A 25379-nucleotide genomic window follows, 5' to 3' on the forward strand; every position below is an offset into this window, starting at 1 on the left:
CCCCCCCCCCCCCCATCGCTCTGTGTGCGCGGTCGGTGCCTTTGAGGAATTTAAAAGGGCGATGGGGAGACGGCGGAGGGGGGGGAATATCACACGCGGGATCTGCTGCTGTGGACGGAGACGCTGCCCTGCTCCCCTCCTCCCCCAACATCAGCCCTCCCCCCCTGCTCCCCCCCCCCCGCCCACCACCTGAACCGGTGACTCGCGTGGCGGGGGCTGCGGGGAGCGCGGTCCCGGAGGGCTCTTAAAAGGGCGATGCGGCACGGCGCGGTGTGTGTGGGGGGGGGCAAAGAGTGCGTGGGGCGGGGATTCCCCCCCCCCCCCCCCCACATTTCCAGGCTCTGCCGGGGGGGGGCGTGTTGCAGGGAGACTCCACGGGGTTTGTGCTTGCTGCGGGGCGGGGGGGGGGTGTGTGTGTCTGTGCGTGTGTGTCTCATGGTGCTGAGCGTTGTGTTGGATTTCAGGGAAATTGGGGCGCTGAGGGGGGTCCCGGGATGAAGCGCGAGGTGGGGGGGGACACGATTGAGTTGGTTTGTGGTGGGGGGGGTGGTTTGAGATCCTCCCGGGGCTCTGCCTCGCCTCACCCCCCCCCCCCCCCCCCGCGGTGGTCCTGGGCTCACAGCCTCCTCTCAAGCCCCGAGGGTAGCACAGAGCAGCCTGTTTTGGGAGGGGGGGGGGGGGGCATCGAGCCCAAGCAGATGTTTGGGGGGGTGGGGGGTTCACCCTCATGTGTCCCCCCCTCGTCACCAAAGGTGGCGGCACGGGGATGGCTTTCACGGCCCGTCCTCCACGGGACAGGCACTTCACCAGCTGGGTGGGGGCAGGCAGAGGATTTGGGGGTGAAAATCTTGTGTCTGCATGTGTCCCGTCCCCCCCCATCTTTGCAGTGGGGAGCCTGGCCCGGGCTCTGCCCTGCGCCAAGGTCCGCTCTCCTCCCTCCGCTCCAGCAGGATTTCCTATTTTGGTGTGTAGATTTCTATACAATCCTTACCAAACCCAAGCTCTTTTCTCCTGGGGGAGAAGGCGAGAAAACAAAACACCACATGCCCCCCGTTAGCGACATTTCTTAATCCACTGACGGCCGGGATTCGGGTGATACCACAAGAAACACCGTGTCAATCCCTACCCGAGACCTGGGCAACCTCGGTGTTTGCTTGGGCTACCTTTTTTTTTTTTTTTTTTTTTTTTTTTTTTTTTTTAAAGGAGGGAAATCTGTTTTCCAACTTTGCCATCCAAGAGAAAGGGCGATAGTTCAAGGGGCTCCCTCCATCGCGGAGCACAATTTGCAGGGAAATGGGGAGCGATGCGCTTTCCTCCGGCGCCGGGGTGAAGGCAGCAGCTTTGGCTCCCGTTTATTTTCTATTCAGGGAGGGTTAATCGCAGCCAGCGATTTGAAGGTGCCTCCTACCCTCCTCCGCCGCTTCTCTCTTCAGCACAGCGAGATAATTTTTTGCTACTGAAAAGCTGAAGGCCTTTGGTTGCCGTCGCCTTAATAAAACCGCGGAATTCGGCCCTCAGGAACAGACAGCGGGGGAGGCGAGGAGAGGGGGGGTTATGGGAATGGGGTCATGGAAAAGGGAGGCCTGACCTCTGGGGTATCCTGATGGATTTTGTAATTTGTACCACAGCTCAGACAGGGAGTGCTGGCACCAGCCAGGAGCAATGCCAGCAGCACAGAAAGGGGAGAACCCCTCTCCCTCGGTATTTATACCTGAAAGTTCTCACTTTTGTGGTTTTACCTAGTGGGAAACATATGTCCCACCCCCAACCGTGAATCCCAACGCTTTCAGATTTTCCTGAGCCTGAAGTCTAGTCTGGATCTCCATTCTCCCCCTCAAAACCCTTTTGCCTTCCTGATATTTGGCACCACGCACTATCCCAAGCTGGCAAGGATCCTAATTCCCGCTTAAGGGATGGCTAAAGCCTCCTGAGAACAGGTAGTTTGGCAAAACACCGTCCCGGGACGGCCCTTGCCAGCCGTGCCTGCTCCTGCTCGCACACCTTGCCTCTGCTCTGAGCTCCCGGCGTACCCGAGAGCAAACGCTTCCCCCGTATCAGCGGGACTGGGACTGTTAGAGTAGCTCATTCTTTTTTTTTTTTTAAGCTTTCTCTTCCAGCAGCATGGGGTTGGTTGGGCGCACTGAGCTCAGCTGATCGCCTTCCCTTTGAAAACGGGAGGTTATTCTGATTCCTTTACTTGGTCTCCTCTTAATTACTGTTTTCGTGGAGCTGAGCATCTCGGGCATCACGCACCCCTGGGTGCTCCCCAGGCCCGGCGCCCGCTTGAATTACCTTCTCCCCTACGCAAACCTTCCCTCGCCCTGGACCGAGTGAGTTGTGCACGCAGAGATAAGGCCAACCTGCTTCCAAGGGGAGGAAAATAGATCATTTTGTTCTTGGTGAGATTGCCGTGACCAGATTAAAGCTTTTTCCAGGCCAGGTGCCTTCTACCGCTGGCGTCTTTTGAGTTCATTAACCCTGAGCTTTTGTTGCTGTTAAATAGTGTTGACTTTTAACTCTCCCCATCCTGCCGAGACTCTGAGAGCTCCAAGCAGGAAGCACTAGACTTAAGATGTAAGATTTCTCCTTCTAGGTAGAAGTTTTTCTCTTTGACACCGGGTCTGTACCTTTCACTTGGCCTGCCGGGGAGCTGAGCAAAGAACTCGTTGGCAGATGGCAGCATTTTTCACAGAATTTGCCAACTTTCATCCTAAGGATGCTAGTATTGATAGAAATATTAAAAGAACCGGAGCAGTCTGAAAGCTCCATGCAGAGGAGCAGTAGTATTTCCTGGGAAACCTTTCAGGCTGTCGATAATCCATTTTAAAGCATCGTGGGGCTTTCTGGAGAAATAATTCCATCCACCTCTCAAATTCTGTTTTCTACCTCATCTCTGAGCTCGAGCCTCCGCTCGCTCTTATGTGGTTTCTCCTCCTCTGGCCTTGCCAGGAGTTGTACATGAGGTGTAATTTCTCATGAGGCTGCTTGCGGTGTAGGGTGCTCGCCGACACGAGGAGAGGGGAGGCGTGAAACCCCACGTGCTCACCTTCTGCTGCCACCCCAACCATCGGGGTCACCTCGAGCTCTTGTTCCGCCGACCCTTGCATGGTCACCACCGGTGACAAGTCCTCCTCATTTTTCTAAAAGCCAGTGGAGTTGCACTTATTTGCAGCAGCACTGGCAGATACTCCTTCATCGTTCCCTGGCAATCGAGCCGTGGTCTTGATGGGACAGATTGCCACTGAGATGTGAAGACAAGTTCTAGCAAAGAGTTTGAAACTCAACATGTTCTTGCACGATGTTTCTGGTAGCTTGCCACTGAAATTGGCTGTTTTGCTGGCCATGTGTTGCGAAGCTTTCCAAAGAGTTTTAGCTTTCACTTCAAGATCAGCAAATTGCAGCTATCGCTTCTGGCTCTGCAGTAGGACACTTTGCCCGTGACGGCGCTGGGATCAGAGCCGGGTTGGAAAACTCAGTCTCTGGAGCTCTCCTCTCAGTTTTGCTGTTTCCTTAGCTCAGCTTCTCTTCAGGATCTTGTGTGGATGTGATAGCCCCTTCCATGAAGTGGGTGAACATCCTCTTCTCCATCCCTGGGCTACCAGAAGCTTTAATCCTGTCCGTGTTGCTAAAGGACTCCGAGATGCACATGTGAAAGGTGCTCAGGAGGAACAAAGCCATATTAACAAGCCCGGAGCTACAGCTGCTCTCTCTGCTTTTTCATCCCCTATTTATTAAAGCTCCCCTGCAGGAAGCTGTCAAAGTTAACATAAATGGGAGAAAACCTCCCCCTTTTGGGAAACAAACTCTCCAGTTATCAGAGAGGGGGTCTCTCTGGGTATAAAGTCAACTTTGCCCAGGGAGGTGACAGCTTGTGGGGCGGGATGGAGGGTGAGAGCGGGGCTGGGAGCAGGGCTTGCCTGTGTCGGAGGGTATCGCTTTATTGCAGATGTCATCAGCGTTGTCTCTGTCCTTGGCCTGAGATGAAGCTGGTCGATAAGAACAGTTTACAAGTAGGAAACAAAAGCAACCCAAAACTCCTCAACCGCCCTCCTGAGATAAATATCTACTGAGAGGCTGTTACTGCTCTTGGGTCAGGGAGTTTCTGTTGATGTCGGAGAAGGATCTGGGCCACCCGTGCTGCAGCTCGTTCCTCCGCGGTGGCGTTTTAGTCTCGAAAGCTCCTTGCAGGTTGCTGGCGGGAGCAGTCACGTCGCTCTCGCGTCTGGCTGAGCACGGGCATGTCTTTGCCCTGGCTTTTTGGTGGCAGGTCCCCGTCCCGGGAAGGATGCACGTGGCGTGTGGCAGGGAGAGGGGTGCCATCGGGAAGGGGTGCCCGGGGACGATGCCTGGCTGAGGGTGCTCCTTGCTCCACGCTCCCCATCCCGATCTCGTTCTGGTGGCACCTCTGCCGTACCCTGGCCTGGCCTGGTGATTCTCTCAGTCCTTTTTCACATCTCGCCCTAGATCTGTCCTTACAGACATCTTCAGCTTCCCATTGCTACCCGCGAGCTCCCATTTCTACCCGTGAAACCCCGGTGAAATCAGCGCCGCCGCTCCCGGTTTTACCGCGTGCGTCTTTTGGAAGTGTCGATCCCTGGGTCGGTACGAGCTGTAACGAAGGCAAAGTGACTCTGCTCTTGGGCACGGCGATAGCGTGGGCTCTGGTTTTATGGGATGTAAGGCCAGCGGGGAGTTGAAGTTCAGCAAACAGAGAGGGAGGCACTCCTGTGCCTCTGCCTGTGAGGGACCCCAGCATCTCGGGGGAGAAGGAAATGGGAACTGGAAGTGGCCAGGACGCATGGCCCTTAGGTTTTAAGTCGAGACTGAGCAGCGCCTGGGGCCAGGAAGGAGTTTCCCCGTGCAGGATACGCGCTGCCGGCGCGGCTGGGCTACGGTGCACGGGGAAGGTGGGACTCAGACTTTCCTCGGAAGCATCCAGCCTTGGCAGGAGAGTGTTGGACTTGCTGGGCCCGTGCTCTGTTCCAGCATAGTAATCCCAAAATAGGCACAGCTGGCTTAAAAAAAGGAAAAGAAAGAATAAAATAAAAGCAGTCCGTGGGTTGGGTAGACATCCTAGACCCAGAGACTCAAGGAGGAAGCAGACAGTGGTGCAGAGAAACGGCCTGTTTTGTCTCACTGTCCAAAACTACATCATTCATTAACACACCACAATTAATGTTCTGCCTCGGAGGCATACAAGTGTTGAGCTTATTAGCACCAAGTAGAAAGGTCTGAGGCTTTAATATAGTTTGCAAGAGGATTAAGAACACAAAAGGGGCCATAAATTTACAACCAAATATAAACCAGCTGCTGTGGGCTGGACTGGGGGGGGGGGGGGGGGAGGGAGGGAAGGAGGGAGATGGGGGAGAGGGGCGGGAGGAAGAAGGAGGGATGGGAGGTGGCGGGAACATACCTACAAAAAACCCCTGACCCAAGTTGTTAAGAGGATTTTTGTAGTTTTTGGTTTGTGTTTTTTTTTTTTTCTGTTTTTTTTTATTTGGCATTTCCACCCAACCCTGCTGCTCTCCTCCGTGTGAGTTGTAAATCCCAGGGTGGAAAAGAAACCTTCCCCTTCCATCCGAGCACCCCCCCCCCCCCCGGCCCCGCGCCCCCCAAATCAGATCAGTCGGCTCAAGCGGGCTGGATTCCAGCTGCCATCGGCTGGCCGGGCTCCAGCCCCTTCTCGGCGTGTCCGTGCTGGGCTGCTGCCCCGCAAGCTTTAACCCAGGGGCAAAAGCCACGGGAGCTGGAGAAAAGGCTTTCATTGATGGAGGAGGGCTCCCGCTCGCGGTCTTGGGGAAGAATTTGTCGGCTAGGTTGGCTCATTGACTTTAGACCAAATAGCGCTGTCATCTCCAGTGGTGTAAATCCAGCGTAATTCCAATGGATTAAAAGAAAAAAAAAAAAAAAAAAACAAAAAAAAAACAAAAACGAAAAGCAAAGTACAGGCGCTTCTGGCTGAAAGGCAGATTTCATGCATTTTCATAGCGCCTTCCACCCCAAAGTGCCCTGCGAGCTCAGCCCCTGCTTTGAGAAGCCGGGTGCTGTGTCAGAGCGTGGTTACAGCCCAGGAGCTGTGCGGGTACCCTGCGAGCTGAACCCCTTTAATATCGACCTTCCTGGCCATCTGGGAGGGAAGGTGTTGGATGTCTTTTGAGGCATGGAGAGGATGAAACCTTTAGAAACCTTCCTTTAGAGCAGGAACAGGGGTGGGGATGCCAGGGGCAAATCCCAGAGGTGTGGGGGGCGGGGAGCTTCTCAGGCTCAGGATCTGTCCCACGCTGTCTTTGTGTATCTTTGGTTTTCTACTGCATCGTACTTCATCCCTCCAAGCAGCTTGAGCGACCTGCTGAGTTGTGGTTAGTATTATCCAGCTCATCCCTCTGGGGACCGAGTGCTTTGTTTTGGATTAGTGATGCTCTCCGTTATTTCTCAGGTGGCGCTTCTACCGCTAAATGTATCTCTCTGTCAGCCCAACTTGCTCTTAAACTTTCTTCTTAATTTTGTAGGGTGGCCTTGGGTCATCTCAAACCCTTGTCATCTCCTCCCTGGGCTTAGTTTAAAGCTCAGAAGAGGCCTCTGAGAGTCGGCAGGAGCTCATGTGTTCAGAAGTGGGGAAATCTGCACCATCAGGCGTGTGCTCTCCCCCGTATGATGCCCAGAGGTCTCGCAAACCCTTACTCAGGATTTTGGTGGCAGAACTGTTGGAGGAAGGGCCCCGGCGAGCGTTTTCCCCTATTTCTGCCAAGAGACGATGCGTGCTCAGAGAGCCGTATTGCTTTCACCCTCGGGATGGGGCGAGGGTTTCCCCTCTCCTCCCCGCTGCGAGCGCGGCTGCCCCTCGTGCTCTGCTCTGCTCCCAGCCCGCCGAGCACTTGGCAGGACCGAGGTCTGAGCAATCCCACAGAAGAGCACTTGGGGCTGGTTTCTTTGCCAAGTCTGTCTTTGTCTTTAGGAGAGCCCGTGCTCTGGGTTACTTAAACGTGTGGGGTCCCTCCCCTTTGGTCCCCGCTCCGTGCTCCGTATTCCTCCTAATATTTCTCCTCCATTGGCTCCGCAGAGGTGGGCAGGACGCTGGGCAAGCTGTTCTCCTCCTTTTTAGCTCCGGGTAGACTCTCATCTCCACACCACAGATTTGGGATTTAGTCCGTGGTCCAAAACCAAAAGGGATAACCCACCCTGGCTCGACCCGGCCCGCTGATGCCGATGGGTGGCTGCTCCATGGCCTGGCGGGTTTGCAGGATGCTCTTCCTCCACAGCTCCACTCAAAGGCACGCACTGATGTGACGTTTTCTTTCTCTTTCCCTCCCTGTGTTTAATCCCCTCCTCGAAGAGCGGTGACAACGCGTAAGCTGAGTTTTGCTCTCCTCAAACGCACTGGTTCCTCGTGAATAAATCGGGGAGCAGCACTTCAGAGGTGGTGTAGGCACACGGATGCTGAAGAACCACAGCGTGTCTCGGTGTCCCCGTAAAACGGGCTAAGAAGCTTAAATCCCTGAACATAGCTGGTTGCATTTTGCCAGTGATGGCATTGGGTTTTCTTGAGACACAAGGCAGTTTGGCAGAAGGGGGTGCTGAGATGGATGTCGAGTGTCCTGCTTGTTCTTTGCTCTCCCCCCGCCCCAGCCTGTGCATCACAGTCCCTTCATCCTGATAACCTGTTAAAGGGTTTCGGCTCAAAAGCAAAGTCTCCTGTGCCAGGTGGAGGGTTTGTGGGTGAGGTGCTCAGACACAGAGATTTCTGAGCTGTGGGGAAGTGGGGTGCTTGAGCTCATTTTTACTCTGAACTCAAGAAGAAATGTGAAACACTAGCGGTTCTCACAACCCTAGATGTTTAAAAAAATTAATTTAAAAAATCAGGGGTATGGGAAACCCTGAAAGGTGCATGATCATCCTAATGTGGCCCAAGGATGCTAAAGTGATCTTTACTTTTTTTCCCAGCACATTTATTTCTGAGAATCGTTCGAATTTCAGTGAAACTGCCTTGTGCAAAGGCACTCCGTGTCTTTTCTTCAGCTGGGCCGAGTTTGGAGACTCCAGCTACTGTGACCAGACTCCCTTTGGAGACGGGTCTCAGCTTTCCTGGGGCGCTTGCATTTCTCCCTGGGAGAGGTTGCTGCCTTCAGCTCCCTCGAGACACCCCCACTCCTCACCTGCACCCTGCGTGCAGCGCTCTGCTTTGATGGGAAAACCCAGCGCCGCTCATTTTGGGGGTTCAGGAACTGAAACTCTTGGCTTTTCCCTCTCGGGGGGCCTGGACTCCTCCCGTGAGACCGTGGAGTGGTCCATGTGCTCTGTTTTCCAAGTGCAACATGGGGAGAACAGGGATCAGCTCTTTGCCGTGTGCCTGTGAAAGGCAAAGCCCTTCCTAACTAGACGGCAGAGTGTCAGGGCAGCAGTGGGGGTTTGTGGAGGTCCTCTCCTCTTTTGCATAGTCGTCACAACACTTTTTGCCGTATTTTCCCTTTGCTCGTGCTCCCAGTGCCAGGATGGCCTCTCGTCCATGAGCTTTCTCATCCCACTCCAAAAATATTGCTGTTTACAACCCCTCTGGCGCATGGCAGTGGGCTCCACGTCTGGCAGCCCCGTGTCTGATGGCGGAGAGAGGCAGACAGCCCTTGTAACGTGGAGACAGGACAGGGTTGGGACGAATACCGCCTGGTCTTTTGAAGCGTAGGAAGAAATAGTACGTCTCCAGGTTGAGACGCTGCTTTGGATGCTTCCTGACACGTTCTGCCAGCCAAACTGCTGGCAGATGCCAAATTGGTTCGTGAAAACATCTCCACGCTCATTGTGCTTTCGTTTGGCCGGGCCAGCAGCTCTGGCCGGCATGGGCTGGATGAGATGCAGGTGTCTGATCCCAAAGCATCAGTTTTCCTTCCTGGAGGCGAGGAAGGAAAAGCCCCGTTCTCTCTTTGCTGTGCTGATGTGCCGGGTGGGCCGATCTTCATGTCCTGAAGATGATGGATCCTGAAGATCGTGGTCCTGAACCCATCTTCATCATCATGATCTTTCGTGATCTTCAGGTCGCGTGTGATGTTGGTGCTGGGAGTGGGGAGGCTTGGCCAGCACCAAGGAGGGGTAACATGGCGAAAAGCATCGTCCCCGCTACCTCCTCTCCACCCCAGCCACTAAACAAAGCCTTTTCTATGCATGAAAATGCTGTGGATGAAAGTTCAGGGCTCTTCACTTGAATATCCTCTCCTCTTTGGCGTGGTTTAAGCACACGGCTGGGGTATTCTCCAGCTGGGACTGGGGGTAGTTTGCTGTCACATGGAGCTGGACCTCTCCAGGAGATCCTAGAGCTGAGACACTGGGAAGGAATTTTCTGCCTTAGGAAAACCATAAATCTTTAAATATCCTGTTTCCACTATGAGACGGATTCGGAAGTTTCCAGCCAGGCTCACTGGGTGGTGGTGTCTCCCTCGGCGCGGGGTGAGCCCGTGTCTGCGGGTGTAAATGAATAAATGAATGCCCCCGGACAGAGCAAATCCCCAGACTCGGCTCTTTTGAGAGATAGCAAAAGGGGGAAAAAAAATGAGGGCTCTTTCCAGCATCCCCCAAAAGTCCTGGCCACTGTCGCCAAGGCCACCTGACAGGACCCCCACCACGGCTGCCTATTGCATCTCGGTGTTAGCAAAGCCGAGCATCCCCTTAGAGCTGATTTTTGCCTCTTGGCAGCTCTGGAGCAACTTCTTTTGCACCGATGCTCCTTGCCTTTGCCTGGTCTTGCTCTGACGAGCGGCCGAAACGTTCGACTCTGCTTCACTAGAGGGCGCAGGAATTTTAGGCTAGAAACGCGCCGAGGTTTGTCGGGGAAAGTTGGCTGCCTTTTCCTCCTTTTTAATCAACTGGAAAGATGCAGGGTTGAACTGGAGGTGACTGGAAGGGGATCCAGACTTGTGTCTGGCTGGGGAAGGATCCGCTGACATCTGGGATTAGGCGGCGTGGAGCGCAGCGGCGGCGAGCGGACAGGGCGTTGCAAGGAGCCGGCAGCGCGGCCGGAGCTCGCGGCATTGGCCGGCCTTGAGGCCAGGAGCTGAAGGCTCCGGCAGACGTGGGGTGCAGCCATCTGGGGCTGGAGGAGCTTGACAGCAAAAGGACAGCTCCGAAAAGGGCAAAAAAAAAAAAAAAAATCCCCAGCCCCTCGATGCCGGGCAGGTGATGGGTTGAGCTCCCCTTCGCTGAGCATCACTGCTTGGACCGGGTGCTCTCCCCATGAGGGTTTGGCTCTCCGGGGTGTGGGCCCGGCCCCGGACAATTCTGCACAGCAGGAGCAGAAGCATTTCTTGGGATACTGTGGTTTTTGAGGGGTGCAGGGGGTCCCCCAGCCCCTTGCCTGTGGGAGATGCTGGGCAGAGGACAGGGTTTGCCCCAAGCTGGGATCCCCAGGGGCCACCTCCATGGGGATGGTGGCCCCAAGCAGGGCTGCAGCCTCGGCGTCCCTTAAGCTGTCCCCTCGCCAGCTCCGCTTTCAGCTGGAGAAACTGAGTCCCGGGAAGCGCTCGGGGAGAGCGAGGCGATTCACTGGGACCCCCTGTCCTCAGCCCAAACCCCGCAGCGTGGCGGAAGGGCAGATGCCAGCCGGACGGGGGGGACACCGGTGTCCCTTTTCCGGGAGGTCCTGTCCCATCCCTGGGGAGCAGCTCGTGGCTGCCAGCTCCCCTCCAGCCAGCACTGCACCAAAGCCTGGTGTCCCGCCCACGGCCACCAGGAACCAGCCCTTTCCCAGTTCCCTTCCCCAACCAGCCGTCGCACTCGGCTTTAGCACCTCCAGCTTTTCTTTTCCGCCCGGCTGCTTTTTTCACCCTGTCGGGCAGGCAGGTCTGCCCGAGCACCTCTGCCCCTTTCCAGGCTTAAAACCAGCTCGCGCCGTCTCGCGCGCTCGCCACGGCCCCACCGCAGCCCCGCTGTTCGGTCGCTCATCCCTCCGCTCCCGTCATTCATGCCCCTGCTCTTCCTAGCCAGCCGGGGACGGCTGTCAGTCTGCAGGCAGATCTGTCCGTTGGTCCACTTGCGCATTTTTCTCCCCCCGGCCCTCCCCTCCCGTTTGCCTGCTGGTATTTCCACAGGGAGCCTCCGAGCTCTGCCTGGCCGTGTGTCGTGTGATGAGTTTTACTCGGGGCTCAGCCCGAGCGCAGCTCGTTATGAAGTGGCTCTTGTCGAGCCTCCTGCCCGGGGCTGCGAGGGGACAGAGGTGTTATTTCACCAAACAAACTCCCAGTGAACGATGTGCATTAGCAATGAGGGGTCGCAGCCAGGAAAATATTACCTTTCCCTTTGAGTGCTGACTGCGGAGGAAATTCTCACATTTACAGCTCCAGCGAGTCCGGCGCTCATGGAAAGAGGGGGCGGCTTTGATTTCTCTCCTCTTGTTGGTTTGATAACTTTGCAGCCCCCCCACCGTGCATTGAGTTCCACTCCCCCCCCGCCCCGGGAACTGGCCACCGGTGGAGGCTACGCAGGCTTGCAGCTCCCTCCTTGGGAGCCTGTTTTAATTTGATTTTCCCGGAGGCCTGGCATGTGGCGGTGCGTGTGTGCGTGCTGCCCCGTGTGTGTGTGTGTGTGTAGGTTAATAAAAAATAAACAAACAGCACTTTTTCCTCCGGTGCACTCTGGGAGGGATGCGGCGGGGATGCCGAATGAAAGCGTGTGCTGTGGGCTGCGCCGGGGAGGGCTGAAGGGACATTCCTGGCATTGCTGAGCTCCTCGTGCAACGCGCGGGCCCTGGCCCAAATTGGAGTAAGGAGCCATTAGCATCGGGGACCTGGGGAGGCCCACTCCTGCGCAGTGTTTACTCGCAGAGCTTAAATTAATATTGTCTGCTGACACCAGGTTTTTTTTTGCCCGGTTTCCCAAGGAAATGAGCTGTGTGCGATCGCAGCCACTGCGTGTGTGCATGCCTCTCTTCCCCACTTGAACCCCTGTCAAAGTTCATCCAGATTTCACAAAGATCCTAAACGCCTTAAAATAATTAGTTAAAATTTTACATATATTAAAAAAGGGCGGTTGATCGGTGGGAGAAACTGCCAATGCTTCCCATTGCGAGAAACACTTGAGTGTGTCTGCATGCATGCACAACCGTGATGTTAGACACTAGAGAATCCCTGCGGAAGGGATGTATTAGTGGCGTCCAAATTGTGGGACCGGTGTAACTGGGAGCCACGAGACATGGAGCTGTGGGAAAACGGGCTCCATCCGTGCGCGGGGTGAAGTGTTTCCTCGCATCTCTGGTTTGCACCCCGTTATTGCCCGTCATTTGTGAAGGGTGAGGCGGGGGGGGGTTGGATCAGCCTGCGGAGGAACTGTCAGCTGATAGTTCTCCATCGACCCTTTTGGGCAGCTGTTTTAGGAACCGGTGACTCTGGGTGATGAATTCTGGATGATGAGGAGCCTTCTGCTCGGCGCAAGGAGATCTACGACGTCCGTTGCTGTGGGTGGAAGCTGGTTACTCAAGCAGGCAAAGAGTAGGGTGTTGGGGCTGGGTAGAAATCTCTGCTTGCTCTCTTTGGTAGGTTTTCTCCAAAATCTTCAGCCATGAGGCCTTGGAGAGCTATCTCCCCAAGATCCAGCTGGTGATCAAAGACACCCTTCGGGCTTGGAGCAGCAACCCCGAGTCCATCAACGTCTACCACGAGACCCAGAAGCTCACCTTCCGCATGGCCATCCGCGTCCTGCTGGGCTTCCGCATCCCCGATGAGGAACTCAACCGCCTCTTCGAGGTCTACCAGCAGTTCGTGGAGAATGTCTTCTCCTTGCCCGTGGATCTGCCCTTCAGCGGCTACAGGAGGGTAAGAGATTTGGCTTGAGTCCTCCACCAGTTGGTAACACCGATCTGGGATTAACGGGTTAATCCTGGTGGCTAATCCCCGCTTTTCGAGGTTCTCAGTGGGATGTCTTCTTACCCTCTGACCTCTAGAAGTGAGCCCATTTTGGGCTACAAAGTCCAGTTTCGATTCAGTGGAGAGGAGGATCCGTTCATAGGTTTTTAGAGTGCTCGGGACTGTGCGGTTCGATGCAAGGGAGGATAAAGCCAGGACTTGCCCTGACTTAATGCATAATTTTTCCTTACTTGTAACTGGCAGTTTTGCTCTATTTTTTTGTTTGTGGGACCCTTCTCCTGTTAATTCCCTCCTGTCCCCAGGGAGAAACAGGCAAGTGGACCTTCTAATTCTGAGAACTATTCCAGTCTTTTGATGAGTGATGCAAAATGAAAACGTAATAAAAACCATAGACAAAAAAAATTGCATTTTTTTCACAGGGAATTTTGGTAACAGAAATAGGGGGTTTAAAAATCTATTTTTCGTGATTATCGCTGCAAATTTTGTTACGGTTCTTTGACCATGTGAACGAGCCCAGCCCCTTGCAGCCCCGAAGCACTGGCAGCAGCAGGTTAGCCCGGTGCAGCTGCGCTCAGACAGGAATTGCTTTACTGAGACAAGGTGATAAAATTGCTCGGGAAGCACCATTACGCTCCCGGGAAGAGCATCCTTCTGGATGAATTGACTTCCCTTTGAGAGACAATTTTCCCAGGGGCTGCCACACATCCCCGGGTGAGCCAGAGGCCTGTGAACTGGTGCGGTACTGGGGCTCCCACACCAGGCCTATCATTTGCACGTAGGTGCTGATTACTCTTGCCTGTAATCTCGCCCACTCAGGGCTTGCTCCTCCCGCCCGGGCAACAACTTCAGCATCTTTATACTTCTCTTTGAGCATCTGCAATTGCAGCTGTATTGCTTTAGCCATGTCCGAAGCACGTCGCCAGCAACTGGGGGACGCTTGGGCTGGGGATGGTGTGGTGCTAACGTTGTGTCCCGCGGGGTCTGATGGCTTCCTGCTCCCCAGGGCATCCGGGCACGTGAGACGCTGCAGAAGGGGCTGGAGAAAGCCATCCAGGAGAAACTGCAGAACACGCAGGGCAAGGACTACGCTGATGCGCTGGACATCCTGATAGAGAGCGGAAAAGAGCACGGCAAGGAGCTCACCATGCAGGAGCTGAAGGTAAAGGTCTTCTCCGTGGCCGCCTTGACCTTGCTGTGCTCGGGGCAGGGGCTCCCCGAAGAGCAAAGCGTGAGCTGCTGTAAGGAGGGTGTTCGGGGAGCAGGTCTGAGATGATCACTGAGAGCTGGGGGACCACAATGTGGTGTTGGAGCTGCAGGTGAATTCTGGTCTGGTGGATTACGGCGCCACCAAGACAGTTGCTTTCCTACCGGGTGTATTTTTTTGCAGCTCATGCTCAGCCCTTTTCTGAAAAAGCAGTTCTAGGGAATACCAGAAGACCATACAAGCTTGCTGAAGCTTTCAGCCTTGACCAGCTTCACCCCTTGACCCATCCAGTATTATGGCGCCTCCTTTGCAGGGCGTATGAGCCCTCACCAGGTTGTTATCAGCAGCGGGGTCATGGCATAGCTTGCCCTTCATGTGCCATCAAGAGCCATCCCCAGGTTTTTTTTTTTCTCCTGCCTGTCTGGTCCTCAGCAGCCTCCCAGGCTCTGCGGGATGTTCCCCGTGGTGGGTGTCCAAGATCTGTGCCCTTGCAGTTAGACATGACCAGGCTGGTGAGCTCTTGGGGGGAAAAAAAAATGCCCTATGACAGCCTGCGTGCCTGTGCCTTGACGTGCCACGGCTGCTGGCCTGTCTGTCTGTCCATCCCCTCTGTCTTACCTTGGCTTTGCTCTCGTCTTTCAGGATGGCACCCTGGAGCTCATCTTCGCCGCCTACGCCACCACCGCCAGCGCCAGCACCTCTCTGATCATGCAGCTCCTCAAACACCCCCGGGTCCTGGAGAAGCTGCGGGAGGAGCTGCGCAGCAAGGGCATCCTCCACAACGGCTGCATCTGCGAGGGCTCCCTCCGGCTCGACAACATCAACAGCCTCCACTACCTGGACTGCGTCATCAAGGAGGTGCTTCGCCTCTTCACCCCCATCTCCGGGGGGTACCGGACGGTGCTGCAAACCTTTGAGCTGGATGTGAGTATTGCCATCTCGCCGGGTTGCACCCCGTGCTCCCCAAAACAGCTTTTTTGCATGTCGTTGCGAAGCTTACTTGAGCCTGGCTTCGATGAGACCTCAGGGAGGACAAATTAGGTGCTTCTGGGGGCGGGAGGTGGAATCGCTCTGGATTCAGAGGAGGGTGACGGGATCTGCCCCGTGGCAGGGATGGGATGCACTCGAGCTGTCAGAGGGAAGACAGGCGTGATGCGTCAAAGAGCAACTTGCGACAGTGTTTGATGCCCGAATCTGAACTGGGGTGTGACAGGGGAAAGGTTCGCTGCAAAGGGCATCTCCAGGCTGCTGGTTGACAGGCAGATTACTCACCGCAGTGGCCAGGATTTCCTACTAGCAAAATAAAATCTTGAGAGGCGGCTCGTCGCCGTAAATCCTGCTAATGTAATGATTTGAGTCGGAAACCTTTTAAAATGCTCAGGGGATGGTAAATCCGCCCCGTTTCTCATCGCCCAGGCCCTGACATGTGCCTTGGGCGGGGGGCACGGCGCGGGCGCGAGAAAAGCTGCTTCCCTTTGCTCGGCGGCCGTCGAGCACCACGGGGTTCCTGGTAGGCGACTCCTGCCAGTGACCACAAAGCAAATAAATAGCAACGGATCATCCGGTGGGTCCCTGGGACAGAGGCAGGAATAAATTAATAAAATTCCCATCTCCCCGCCCTTTGCGCTGCACTCGCTGGTTTTCTTTTAAATCTGCCTCGTGCTCGAGGAGTAAACTCCAAGAAAATGGGAAAAAGCAGGCAAAGCAAACCAGCTTCATCTTGTCCTCCTGCTCCTTCTCTCTTTACAGGAGAGTTGACTCACTCTGGTTTTCTCTCCACTCTGTCCCTCTTCTCTGCAGGGTTTCCAAATCCCCAAAGGCTGGAGCGTGATGTACAGCATCCGGGACACCCACGACACTGCCCCCGTCTTCAAGGACGTGGACATCTTCGACCCCGACCGCTTCGGGCAGGGTCGAAGCGAAGACAAGGACGGCAGGTTCCACTACCTCCCCTTCGGAGGAGGCGTACGGACCTGTCTGGGCAAGCACCTGGCCAAGCTCTTCCTCAAGGCGTTGGCCATCGAGTTGGCCAGCACCAGCCGCTTCGAGCTCGCCACCAGGACTTTCCCCAAAATCACCCTGGTGCCCGTGGTCCACCCGGTCGACGGACTCAAGGTCAAATTTTTCGGACTGGATTCCAACCAGAATGAGATCCTGACGGGGACAGATGCCATGCTGGGGGCGACGGTGTAAAGCCCACGCCGGCGGCGCGAGGGACGGGCGGCCGGGGGACGGAGGGGTGGGGTGGGGGCAAAGGGACGAACAGGAGGGGAGGAGAGAGGGACGAGAAGCTTCTCCACGACGCTCGCTTCGCAGAGCCTCCGGGCCGGGACTGCTTTCTCCACCGGCGAAGCTGCCAAAAACCGTTTCACTCTTCCCGCGGGGCGCAGAGAAGGTTGGGGCGTCGTCGTGCGTCTCGTTTCGTTCAAAAAGGAGGAAAAGTCGCAGAACCCGAGTCGAGCTGGGATGCCTGACCATACACAGTATCTAAATATTATAAATATATATATAAAAATATCTATAAAACACTTCTGCTGCGAGGAGGAGCGCTGCAAAGGCCCGAATGCGGGAAAGGCTTTGGAAATCAGCCGACGATCAGAGGTCTGGCGTCCCGGGGCGGCTCTCGGGTGGCCTCTGATCTTTTTTTTTTTTTTAACAGTGTTAAATTAGCTGGTGATAACAGTGGTTTTTGGTTTTGTTTTGTTTTTTTTTTTTTCTTTGTTTTGTTTTTTTTTGTTTGTTTTTTTGGTTTTTTTTCGTTGTTGGTTTTCTGTCGTTGTTGTTGTTGTTGTTCATTTGTTTGGTTGTGTTTTTTGTTTTGGGGCGTTGGAGGCTTTCCTTGGCGAGGGGGGAGGCGAGCGATGCCTGTTCCCATCCCCTCTCCCGCTGGTGCCGGGGCAGGCAGGGGAAGGGGAGGGGGGAGCTGCCGTTTTGCCTCCGCTGCGGGACCGAAAAACCCTGTGGTGTCTTGTCCGGGCCTGAACGGACGGCTGAGGCCTCGGACGAGTGCATATTTGCATTTTGCAAAATGCATTTTGCATTTGGGGCTCTGGGTAGGGGTGGGGTATGTCCTTTTTATCTCGTTGAGTTTCCTGCTGCTGCTACACGGCCTGTATGCACCCATTCCCCCGCCGCAGCCCCTCACCAGCCCCTTTCCCCTGCAAAGGCACCCGTTTTGGGGACATTTCGGTGCCTTTCCTCTCCCCCAAGGTGCGGGCACCAGCCTCCTCCCAACTGCATGGCCCCGCCGACCCACCACAGCTCCGCGAGCACCGGGGTGCTGAGCAAAGCCACCCCCCGCTCAGAGCTGCTCATTTCAGTGCGTCCTCTTCCACGGGAGGCATTTGCATTAAAGGTGATCTCTATAAATAAGCCAATGTGCGCATCGTTTGTCTCGTGTTTGGGTTTTGTTTGGCGATGGGAGAGCCCGGCAGGAAGGAGAGCGAGCGGTGGGCTCCCTGCACGCTGTCCGCCCCGTCCCTCCGCTCCCCCAAGAGAGGAGCCCTGCCCAAAGTTTCTCCAGCACAAGCAAGCGGCCACCAAGGTATCTTGCATTCGATTTGCTGGGTGGGTTTATTTTATTAGATTTTTTTTTTTTTTTTTTTGCATGCAAGGGGCTTCTGGGTTGAGTGTGAGACGGGCGGGTTGTGTTGAAAGCGGACACGGCCTCGCACGTGGGTGCAGAGCAGAAGCTCCCCGAGCACCCCGACAGGCATTTGGTTCAGACCAGAGCCAAGCACCAGCTCGGGAGATCCTTCTTTGACTCGAGGCCTCTTGGCCCAGCCTGCCCAGCCCCGCTCCTCTCCCATCTCCTGCCCTCCGAGGTGGAAAGAACAACACAAGGACCACGGCTCAGACCGCTCCTAACCGTGACGGGAAAAGATCTCGTGCTTGGGTGAGCAGCTTGGCTTTCAGCTTTAAAGGTGTCCAGAGAAGTCAGGGGGGGGTTGAAATAAGAAAGGCGAAGGGGCAGATGTGGCTTACCAGGTGGCTTTGCAGGTTGTGCTTTTGACGAGCGGGTGCCTCTTTGGAAGGTCGAAGGAAGTGTGAAGCGAGCGGTGGTGATGGCTGTCCTTGCCAGCCCATCCTCTGGTGGGGGCGAGGGGGAGGGAGGCAGTTTTTTAGCCAGGGGAAGCACTTGAGGTCGGATTGCCGTCAGCCGAGCTGCCAGAAACCGCCCAGAAATACCCCGGGGGACGGTCTCCACTCACACCGGGGTGCAGAGCTTGATTTTTCAGGTTGATTTAACCCGGAATAAAACTCCCAATCTTCTAGGAGATGCTATTCAGACCCAGACCTTGCCTTCTGGTTGGTAAACAACACGCCAAACCCAAAACCAAGGTCTCAGGAGCCTTGGACTGTGTGCACCATGTCCCTGGAGCGGAGGCTCGTCTAGTTTCCCAGCCTGGGAATTTTGAGTGGAACACCGCTAGCTCAGGCGCCGTTGAGATTTCAGGTTCTTTCCCAGTGATAAGAGGAGCTTAATCACCATCAAAACCCCGAATGGCAAAGGAGAAAAGGAGAACCTGAATGTGGTGGGAAGGGGTGAGTCTCCCAGGGACAAACATTTGGGGAAAGGTAAGTGGCACGTGAGGGTGCCCATGGTTTCTGTGGGTGGTGAGCCCCCGTAGGACGTGGGGATGGGGGCAGGAGGTGGGGGGGTCTGCAGGGTGAACCCCACCAGGGACCCACGGCCGGGTGCTCTCCAGGAGCCCCCATTTCCATCCGAGACCTGTGCTCGGAGGTGAGGAGGCTGAAAAAGGGGAAAGCTGGAGAGGGGGACGGGCAACAGGGGTAAAAGGGCTGGTGAGAGCTCACGGGTGGCTTCGCGTCGCGCTCCGGCCAGCAAAATCACCCGGGCAGAATTCTCTGAAAGGGCTCGGTCCCGCTTGTGCTTACGGGAAATCAGTGAAGGGTTTCGCTGAAAATTTTGTTTTAACTTCCAATGTCATTACAAAGTGAAAACCAAACATGCTTTTGAGTGAGTGGTTGATTGGAGAGCGGTAATGTAAGATGCATACATCCATTATATATATATGCTTACATCATGTGTATATATAATGTGTGTGTGTGTGAGTATTTAATCTAGGCGTAAGTAAGTCATGCTTTTGTTTTTCCATTCCTAACTAATATAACTTGACTAAAAAAGTTGCTGCAGTGGGTTTGCAGAATAAAGCACTTTGAATCTCAGAATTATTTGGATTTTTTTGTTTGTTTTTTTTTTTTTTTTTAATTTTTTTTTCTTAGCACAGTCCAATTTGCTATAATATTATTTTATACACAATTTTTTTTTTTTTTGGTCTGTCTTTATAAACTATTATAAGTACTATTTTTGTTATAATTCAAAATAGATATTTAGTATAAAATTTTGCTGTTAAATATTTGTTATTTAGTAAAATATGATTTTTTCTCTTTATTGTAAACATTGTCTGGAAATATATTAATATGTTTTATCACAGTTGTTTTTAATATTAAAAAAAGAAAAAAGCACTTGTGGGGTTTTTCGTTATGAAATTGGTGCCGTGTGAACATGTGTTTCAGTCATGTGGTTTTTAATATGTATATAATATTATGTGTCGCATATTAAAATGAATGTTGTGTATTTTGTGATCTCAAAAAAAAAAAAAAAATCCATGTGGCTATTTTATAGACTTCCATAATAAAAAGAGTTGAATCTCCAAATTTTTTGTTTTGTATCCATCTGCACCTTCTCCCGAAGGGCTCGTGGCGTCCTGGTTTGGGGTCTCAGGGTAACACCACCGTCCTGGAACCGGGGCACCCTGTCAGTGGGATTTTTGCACCCATCTGGGCACCTGTCGGTCTCGCTGGCCAGGGTGAGGCCCTACTGGCTGGCATGGATCGAAATACAGGAAATTCCACTTAAAAAATAAGCAAAAAAAGCTGTTTTATGGGGAGGATGGCCAAACACTGAACCAAACTGCTCAGAGATGTTGTAGAGTCTCCATCCCTGGAGCCTGACTGGACATGGTCCTGAGCAACCTGCCCGAGGTGCCCCTCCTCTGATGTCCATCCTGAGGGTTTGGGGAGCTCCAGGATACCCAGTTCCTGCCCAAAGCTTTTACCTCTCCCCAGCAAGAGACAGAAGCTGGAAAAAACAAGCTGGAGAGAAGGCAAAGGTGCTTGTCTCCAGCTGCGTGTGCGTCTCGGCCTTTGCTGGTGGCTCTTTCAGGAGCTTACACCATCTGGAGACGGCAGAGGAGCCCCACCGTGGGTTGAAGAACGTACACTCAACTCCCGATCGCATCGACGGGCTGGATGGTGGGTGGGATGTGAGTGGTGGACCAGACGAGGCAGGACAGACTTCCCAAAGGTAGTCCCGGTGGGAAGGACCCTCTGACGGGCAGCGGTAGTGCCGCAGGTCGGGTGGGAGCAGACAGGTTGTCCCCAGCCCTCCTGTCATCTCCCATTTAGGCTATGGAGAGATCGAGATCGCTCCAGTAATCAGCTCCCGGAGTTTTCTGTGAGCAGGGCTTGCTCTGAGCTTTATAAACCCCAAAAGGTTTAGGAACTTTTGGCCCCGGGTGGTGGGACGAAATGCTTTAATTGAGATGTGACAGGACAAGCTACTGGCGGGAGTCTCAGCTGCACCCGTCCCAGAGTAGAGATGGGGTGGGTGGGGAGTGCTTAGAGTAATTAGGTAATTATTTAAGTAATTAGCTCCTATCTCCTTGCTTTTTTCCCTTGATGGGGCCCTGGCTGTGGTGGAAAACAGGATGTTGCTGCTCTGCAAGCCCTTCCTAAGATCACAGTCAAAGGCAAGCGAGGGCTGGAGGCATTAATAGAGCTCTTTGCAGTTGGCTGGAAAATATGACCATGCAACCCAAGCCCGTGTCCCTTCGGATCGGAGGCTCCTTTCCCTCCCTTTAGAGCTTTGCGGCCGCTCTCTTTTCCCAGTTACTGTTCTGGACGTGTCCTGCCAACAGCGGTCTTGCCGTGTCTGTCCCGGCTGCCGCCAAAAAACCACCGTGCGGTTGCGCTCGTCCGTGGGCCTCTCCTTGAGCCGAAGGGACCGATGTGTCACCTCCTGCCCCTCCCTTCCAACCCACGATGCGTTTCTAATACCCGTCTGCCACCTATTTAATAGCAGAGAAGGTCATTTCCTTTTGGCTTTTTTCTCTTTGGGATTTCTTTTCTCACCCCTCCCGCCCCGCTCCTCTCCCTTTGCTTCTATTTATTTATTTATTTTTAAGTTATGGCTTTTAGGGAGAAGCTGCACCAGCCCTGGAGGGAGGCGATGCGGCTCGCTCGGCTCCAACAGAAGCAAGGAGCTTTTTTATTCGGGTGGTCTCGCGGGAGCTGCTGGACGGGAGCGCAGGTCAGTCGGACTCCGTGTACTTTCCATTCGGCTCCGGCACCGAGTCTCACGTTACTCGCTTTGTTTTAACTTTTGCTGAACTCTCAGAAAGTTTCCTTTTAAAGGTTGTGTGTGAGAGCACAGAAAAGGTGTGCGAGTGTGTGTGTACCCGTACATGGTCTTTCCTTTTCTATTTTTCTTCTTTTTTTTTTTTTTTTTTTTTGTTCCCCTTCAGAACTCGACCCGGTGTCTTTTGCAAAATGCAGTGGGCTGCTGGATCAGGCTTGCATCCCCTCGGTCTGGCCGAAGCATGGCTTTAATCTGCAAAGCCCAAGGCTTAGGCTCTTCTGAGGGGGTGGCAAGGCAGTGCTGAGCTAAAAGGAACAGTGCAAAATGTTGAAGTGTCACTAAAACAGCATTTACAGGAATTATTAAAAAAGAGAGAGAGACGGGAGAAAGTGATGGATTTCCAGGTGGAAATTTCTTAGCATCACTTTCCCCCAGATGATTTTAGGAGCCCTGGTAGACCCCCAGCTCTGGTCTTAGCCAGCATTTAAACACCACGGGTGCCTGTCATGCACTGCCCCATGAATAGAATAGAATAAAATAGAATATTTCAGTTGGAAGGGAACTACAATGCTCATCACGCCTGCTGGGGGATGATGCTACAACAGATGTCTCGGGGCTTGCTCATGGCCTCTTCTCTCCATGCTCCTCTTGTGCTGGAGGCTTCACACACCAATTTTAGACTCTTGCGGTGAAATAGCGAGGTTGGCATGCCTTGTTCATCCAGTCTCTGCTGGCCTCCCGATAGAAACAGGCTGAAAACCCCCCAAATAAGTCCTACTATATATTCCCAAATATTGTCATAATAAATTATAGTACCTGGATAGCCTTGATATTTTATAAATGCCCAATCCGTACATTTGAAAATGATCAAATGTGACAGCAAGAAGGATGTAAAGTGGCGGAATGGCAGCTAGCTTTCTGGCAAATATTTCTTTTCGAAGGTCTCCCTCCTCATTTGCAAGTGAGAGATTTTCAATTTATCCCAACTGGAAATGAAATTTTTCCTTTGCAATAGGTGATTACACCCAAATCCTAACTTGTAACATCTTCCTGATTATTGATTTAACTGCTGATATGTGATTTTAATATGATAAAAAACAAATAATAAAGGTTTCCATGAAAAAAATGTGGCAAAGAGAGGGTCAGGGAAGATTTGAGGCTGTGGCTCAAGTCTCCAGTGGACCTGTGTGTGTTTTCCTATAAAGAAATAATCTCCAGTGCAGAGATGCACAACTGGGGACTGAAGAGTGGTTTTAGCTATCACATCCCTGCGAGGCTTCACACTTGTTCCCTCTGGGTGGTTTCATGAGAGGATTGCTGAGTTTATCAAATTCAAGAGGTGGTGCTTCCACAGTGTCTCGAGCTTCTCAAGGACATGTGAAGATCAGAAAAAGCAAGCTGCAGGGTGAGGGCTCCGCGACAGAGACCTTGGGAAAGGTTCCCAAAGTCACCATTAGGTGATGTGAAATTAATTTAAGGTATTGTTGAACACAACCTGGAATGTCACATTAACGCTAAGGAGTGTGGACACCAAACCCAAATGTTCCCTAAGTATGTCAAGCAGCAGCTTGAACAATCAATTCACTCACACTAAGAAAATTTCTTTTTAATGGACTAAGACCAGCGTCCAAATGACTTTACCTGCGTCCTCCAGTTTGTGTTACTATTTCATGTTCTCCTCCTTTACTCGGTAAAGTCAATGGTTGTCTTTCTTTTGACTGTGTTGGAAGCTGGATCAGGCTTTTATACTCTTTTTTTCAACATTATAAATATAGATGGAGTATATATGTATATTTGTTCTGAAGTATCGTGTTTGACCGTTTGTTATGGCATGAACAGTTCCTCTTTCAGTGTAATGAACACAGTTTTATCTGGCATAAGAGCTATGTTTAGTCTACATTCACATACAGCTTTTCCTTTAACAATATTTGTCTAATTATGGCTACACAGATTCATTTTGCTCGGTAGGGAAAGGTGGTTTTCTGGACATGCTTGTGTGTGATGGTAGTGGCTTGTATCAAGCAACCCCAAGCAACCACAGATGTGCTCTGTGGGTGTTCATGAAATGTAAGAGCCCCCCACCATACCATATATCTGTCTCTGACCATGACCAGTAACATCTACTGAGAGAAAGGTTGAAAGAAATAGGGGATAAGTGTAGACTGAACCTTTTTTTTCTGGATAAACCTTAGGGTAGATCTACAGGCTGGTTTGGGAGGTCCTGGCTTGCTGGAGCACCAAGATTGCTCTGTAGTTACTAATGGACATGCCCTATATCAGCTGGTCTTGTCCTCTTCTGGCACTTTCTAAGTAAATCTTTCTCTCGTGGTGTTGTGGCTTATAAAGCACTTAGGGAAGGGGGGGGATATGGGTTGGAAAGGTGAGGGAGCAACGAAGTGTGGCCAGAAGCGTTGTTGGTTAAGCTTGGCTGACTTCAAGGGTTGGGCTGCAGGCCAACAAAATGCAAAGCCTTGTCCCGAGCCCAGTGGAAGGTGTCGTGGGTGTCCGGGGCTCCCATCACGTCCTGGGGCTGGACACTACGGCAGCACTTTGCATCCCAGAAGCGACCAGCCCAAAGCTTGATCTCTGGCTGGCCTGAGCCACCAGCTGCTTCTGCAGAAGTTTATTTAGAAACAGAAGCCCATGAGTACTAGAATTGCTTTTGCAGGAGTCTCATTAAGACAGACATTATTGCATCTATTTATAAAGCAGAACATTTCCTCTGCTGGATATTAATCACTGAGTGGATACACTCAATGGGGCAGTGAAGGGGCCTCGTGGGCAAATCTGGACTGAGTAAATTAATGTGTTAGATTACTCTCATAAAATTAACCAGTGTTTGTCCACAGAAAACTAGAAAAAAAACAGACCCAGAGAGACCACAGAGCCATCCTGCTGCTAAAGCTGACCTGCTGGGTAAGGTTAATTTATAGGAAAACTCCCTCGAGATCAATTCATTAAGGTTTACAGGACTTGAAATGCTGGACTTGTCTGAGTCACCCAGCAGAGTTTCAGCAAGTGGGTTGTTATCTGTTAGTGCCGATAAGGCAGCTAAGAGACCCCAAGGAGTAATTAATCAGCGATTTCTATGAGTCTTCCTCCCACCTCTCCAAGTTCACCATCTTCTATAGCAAGTTGCTGGGCCATTGTGCCTTCTGCTTGGGACCCCGAACTTACAAATTCAAAACTTCCGTGACTCTGAACTCGCAAATAAACTTGAAATCCGTTAGGCCTATTGGGGTCTGTGTCTACTTTTAAGATAATAAAATTGGGAAGGAACTGGGAAACTGGGTTTGAAGGCCTTCCAGACCTGCACCATGAGCTGTATATAAACAAATGTTGTATTTATATTGACCTGTTATCAATTTTCTTTTTAGTTATCACTGTAGAGTATTCCATTAAAAAAAAAATATATATGAAACCTAATCAGACCAACATATTTCAAGTGGGTGCAGAAGAACCCACAGCTGGTTTCTGGACCATCCCTCAATCCTTTTAAAGATGGGCAGCCCAGGAGAAAACAAAGCATCCTGCTCTCAAGGTATAATTCCAGGGTTACTGGGAGCTAATTTTGATTTCCTTTTTTTAATGGGGTACTATCAAGTCACCTTAGAGACATGCTCACCTGGTCTCACTTCTTAGAGGGAATCATCCCAGTGCTACAGGCAGGCAAGAGGCCATGCCTTGTTATGATCTGAATAAGGTTTTCAGAGGATTTTTAACAAAGCACAAGTTACGGGAATTTCAGCCCGAGTGAGTTAAAAGTCCTTAAAAATCTTTTTATTGAGTAACATGATGGGAAGAGAAAATAATCCGGTGGTCTGATGGGTGGAGGGGGGGGAGAAAGTTTTGTCAAAGTGAGTTCCTGTGTTCAGCAGACGTGATTCATTGCCTCTGGTTTATGGATGGCACAACTCCACGGTGGCGTTGCGCTCACTTAAATCCCAGT

At 52.5% G+C, this 25379-nt stretch overlaps 1 protein-coding gene across 4 annotated transcripts in view; it reads left to right on the forward strand.

Moving 5' to 3' along the window:
• The window catches only part of LOC104358757 (cytochrome P450 26B1), a 35364-nt gene extending 17933 nt beyond the window's left edge, over positions 1–17431 (forward strand). For all 4 annotated transcript variants that reach the window (XM_042808300.1, XM_042808298.1, XM_042808301.1 and 1 more), the window contains 4 exons: positions 12516–12791; positions 13846–14001; positions 14689–14970; positions 15847–17431. In XM_042808300.1, the coding sequence (XP_042664234.1) occupies positions 12516–12791; positions 13846–14001; positions 14689–14970; positions 15847–16239 (1107 nt within the window). In that variant the 3' untranslated portion in view covers positions 16240–17431. The remainder of the gene's footprint in view (positions 1–12515; positions 12792–13845; positions 14002–14688; positions 14971–15846) is intronic.
• Positions 17432–25379: the final 7948 nt, after the last annotated feature.

The sequence above is a fragment of the Tyto alba genome, unplaced genomic scaffold (assembly GCF_018691265.1).
Source record: "Tyto alba isolate M040663 unplaced genomic scaffold, T.alba_DEE_v4.0 Super-Scaffold_6, whole genome shotgun sequence".
NCBI lineage: Eukaryota > Metazoa > Chordata > Aves > Strigiformes > Tytonidae > Tyto > Tyto alba.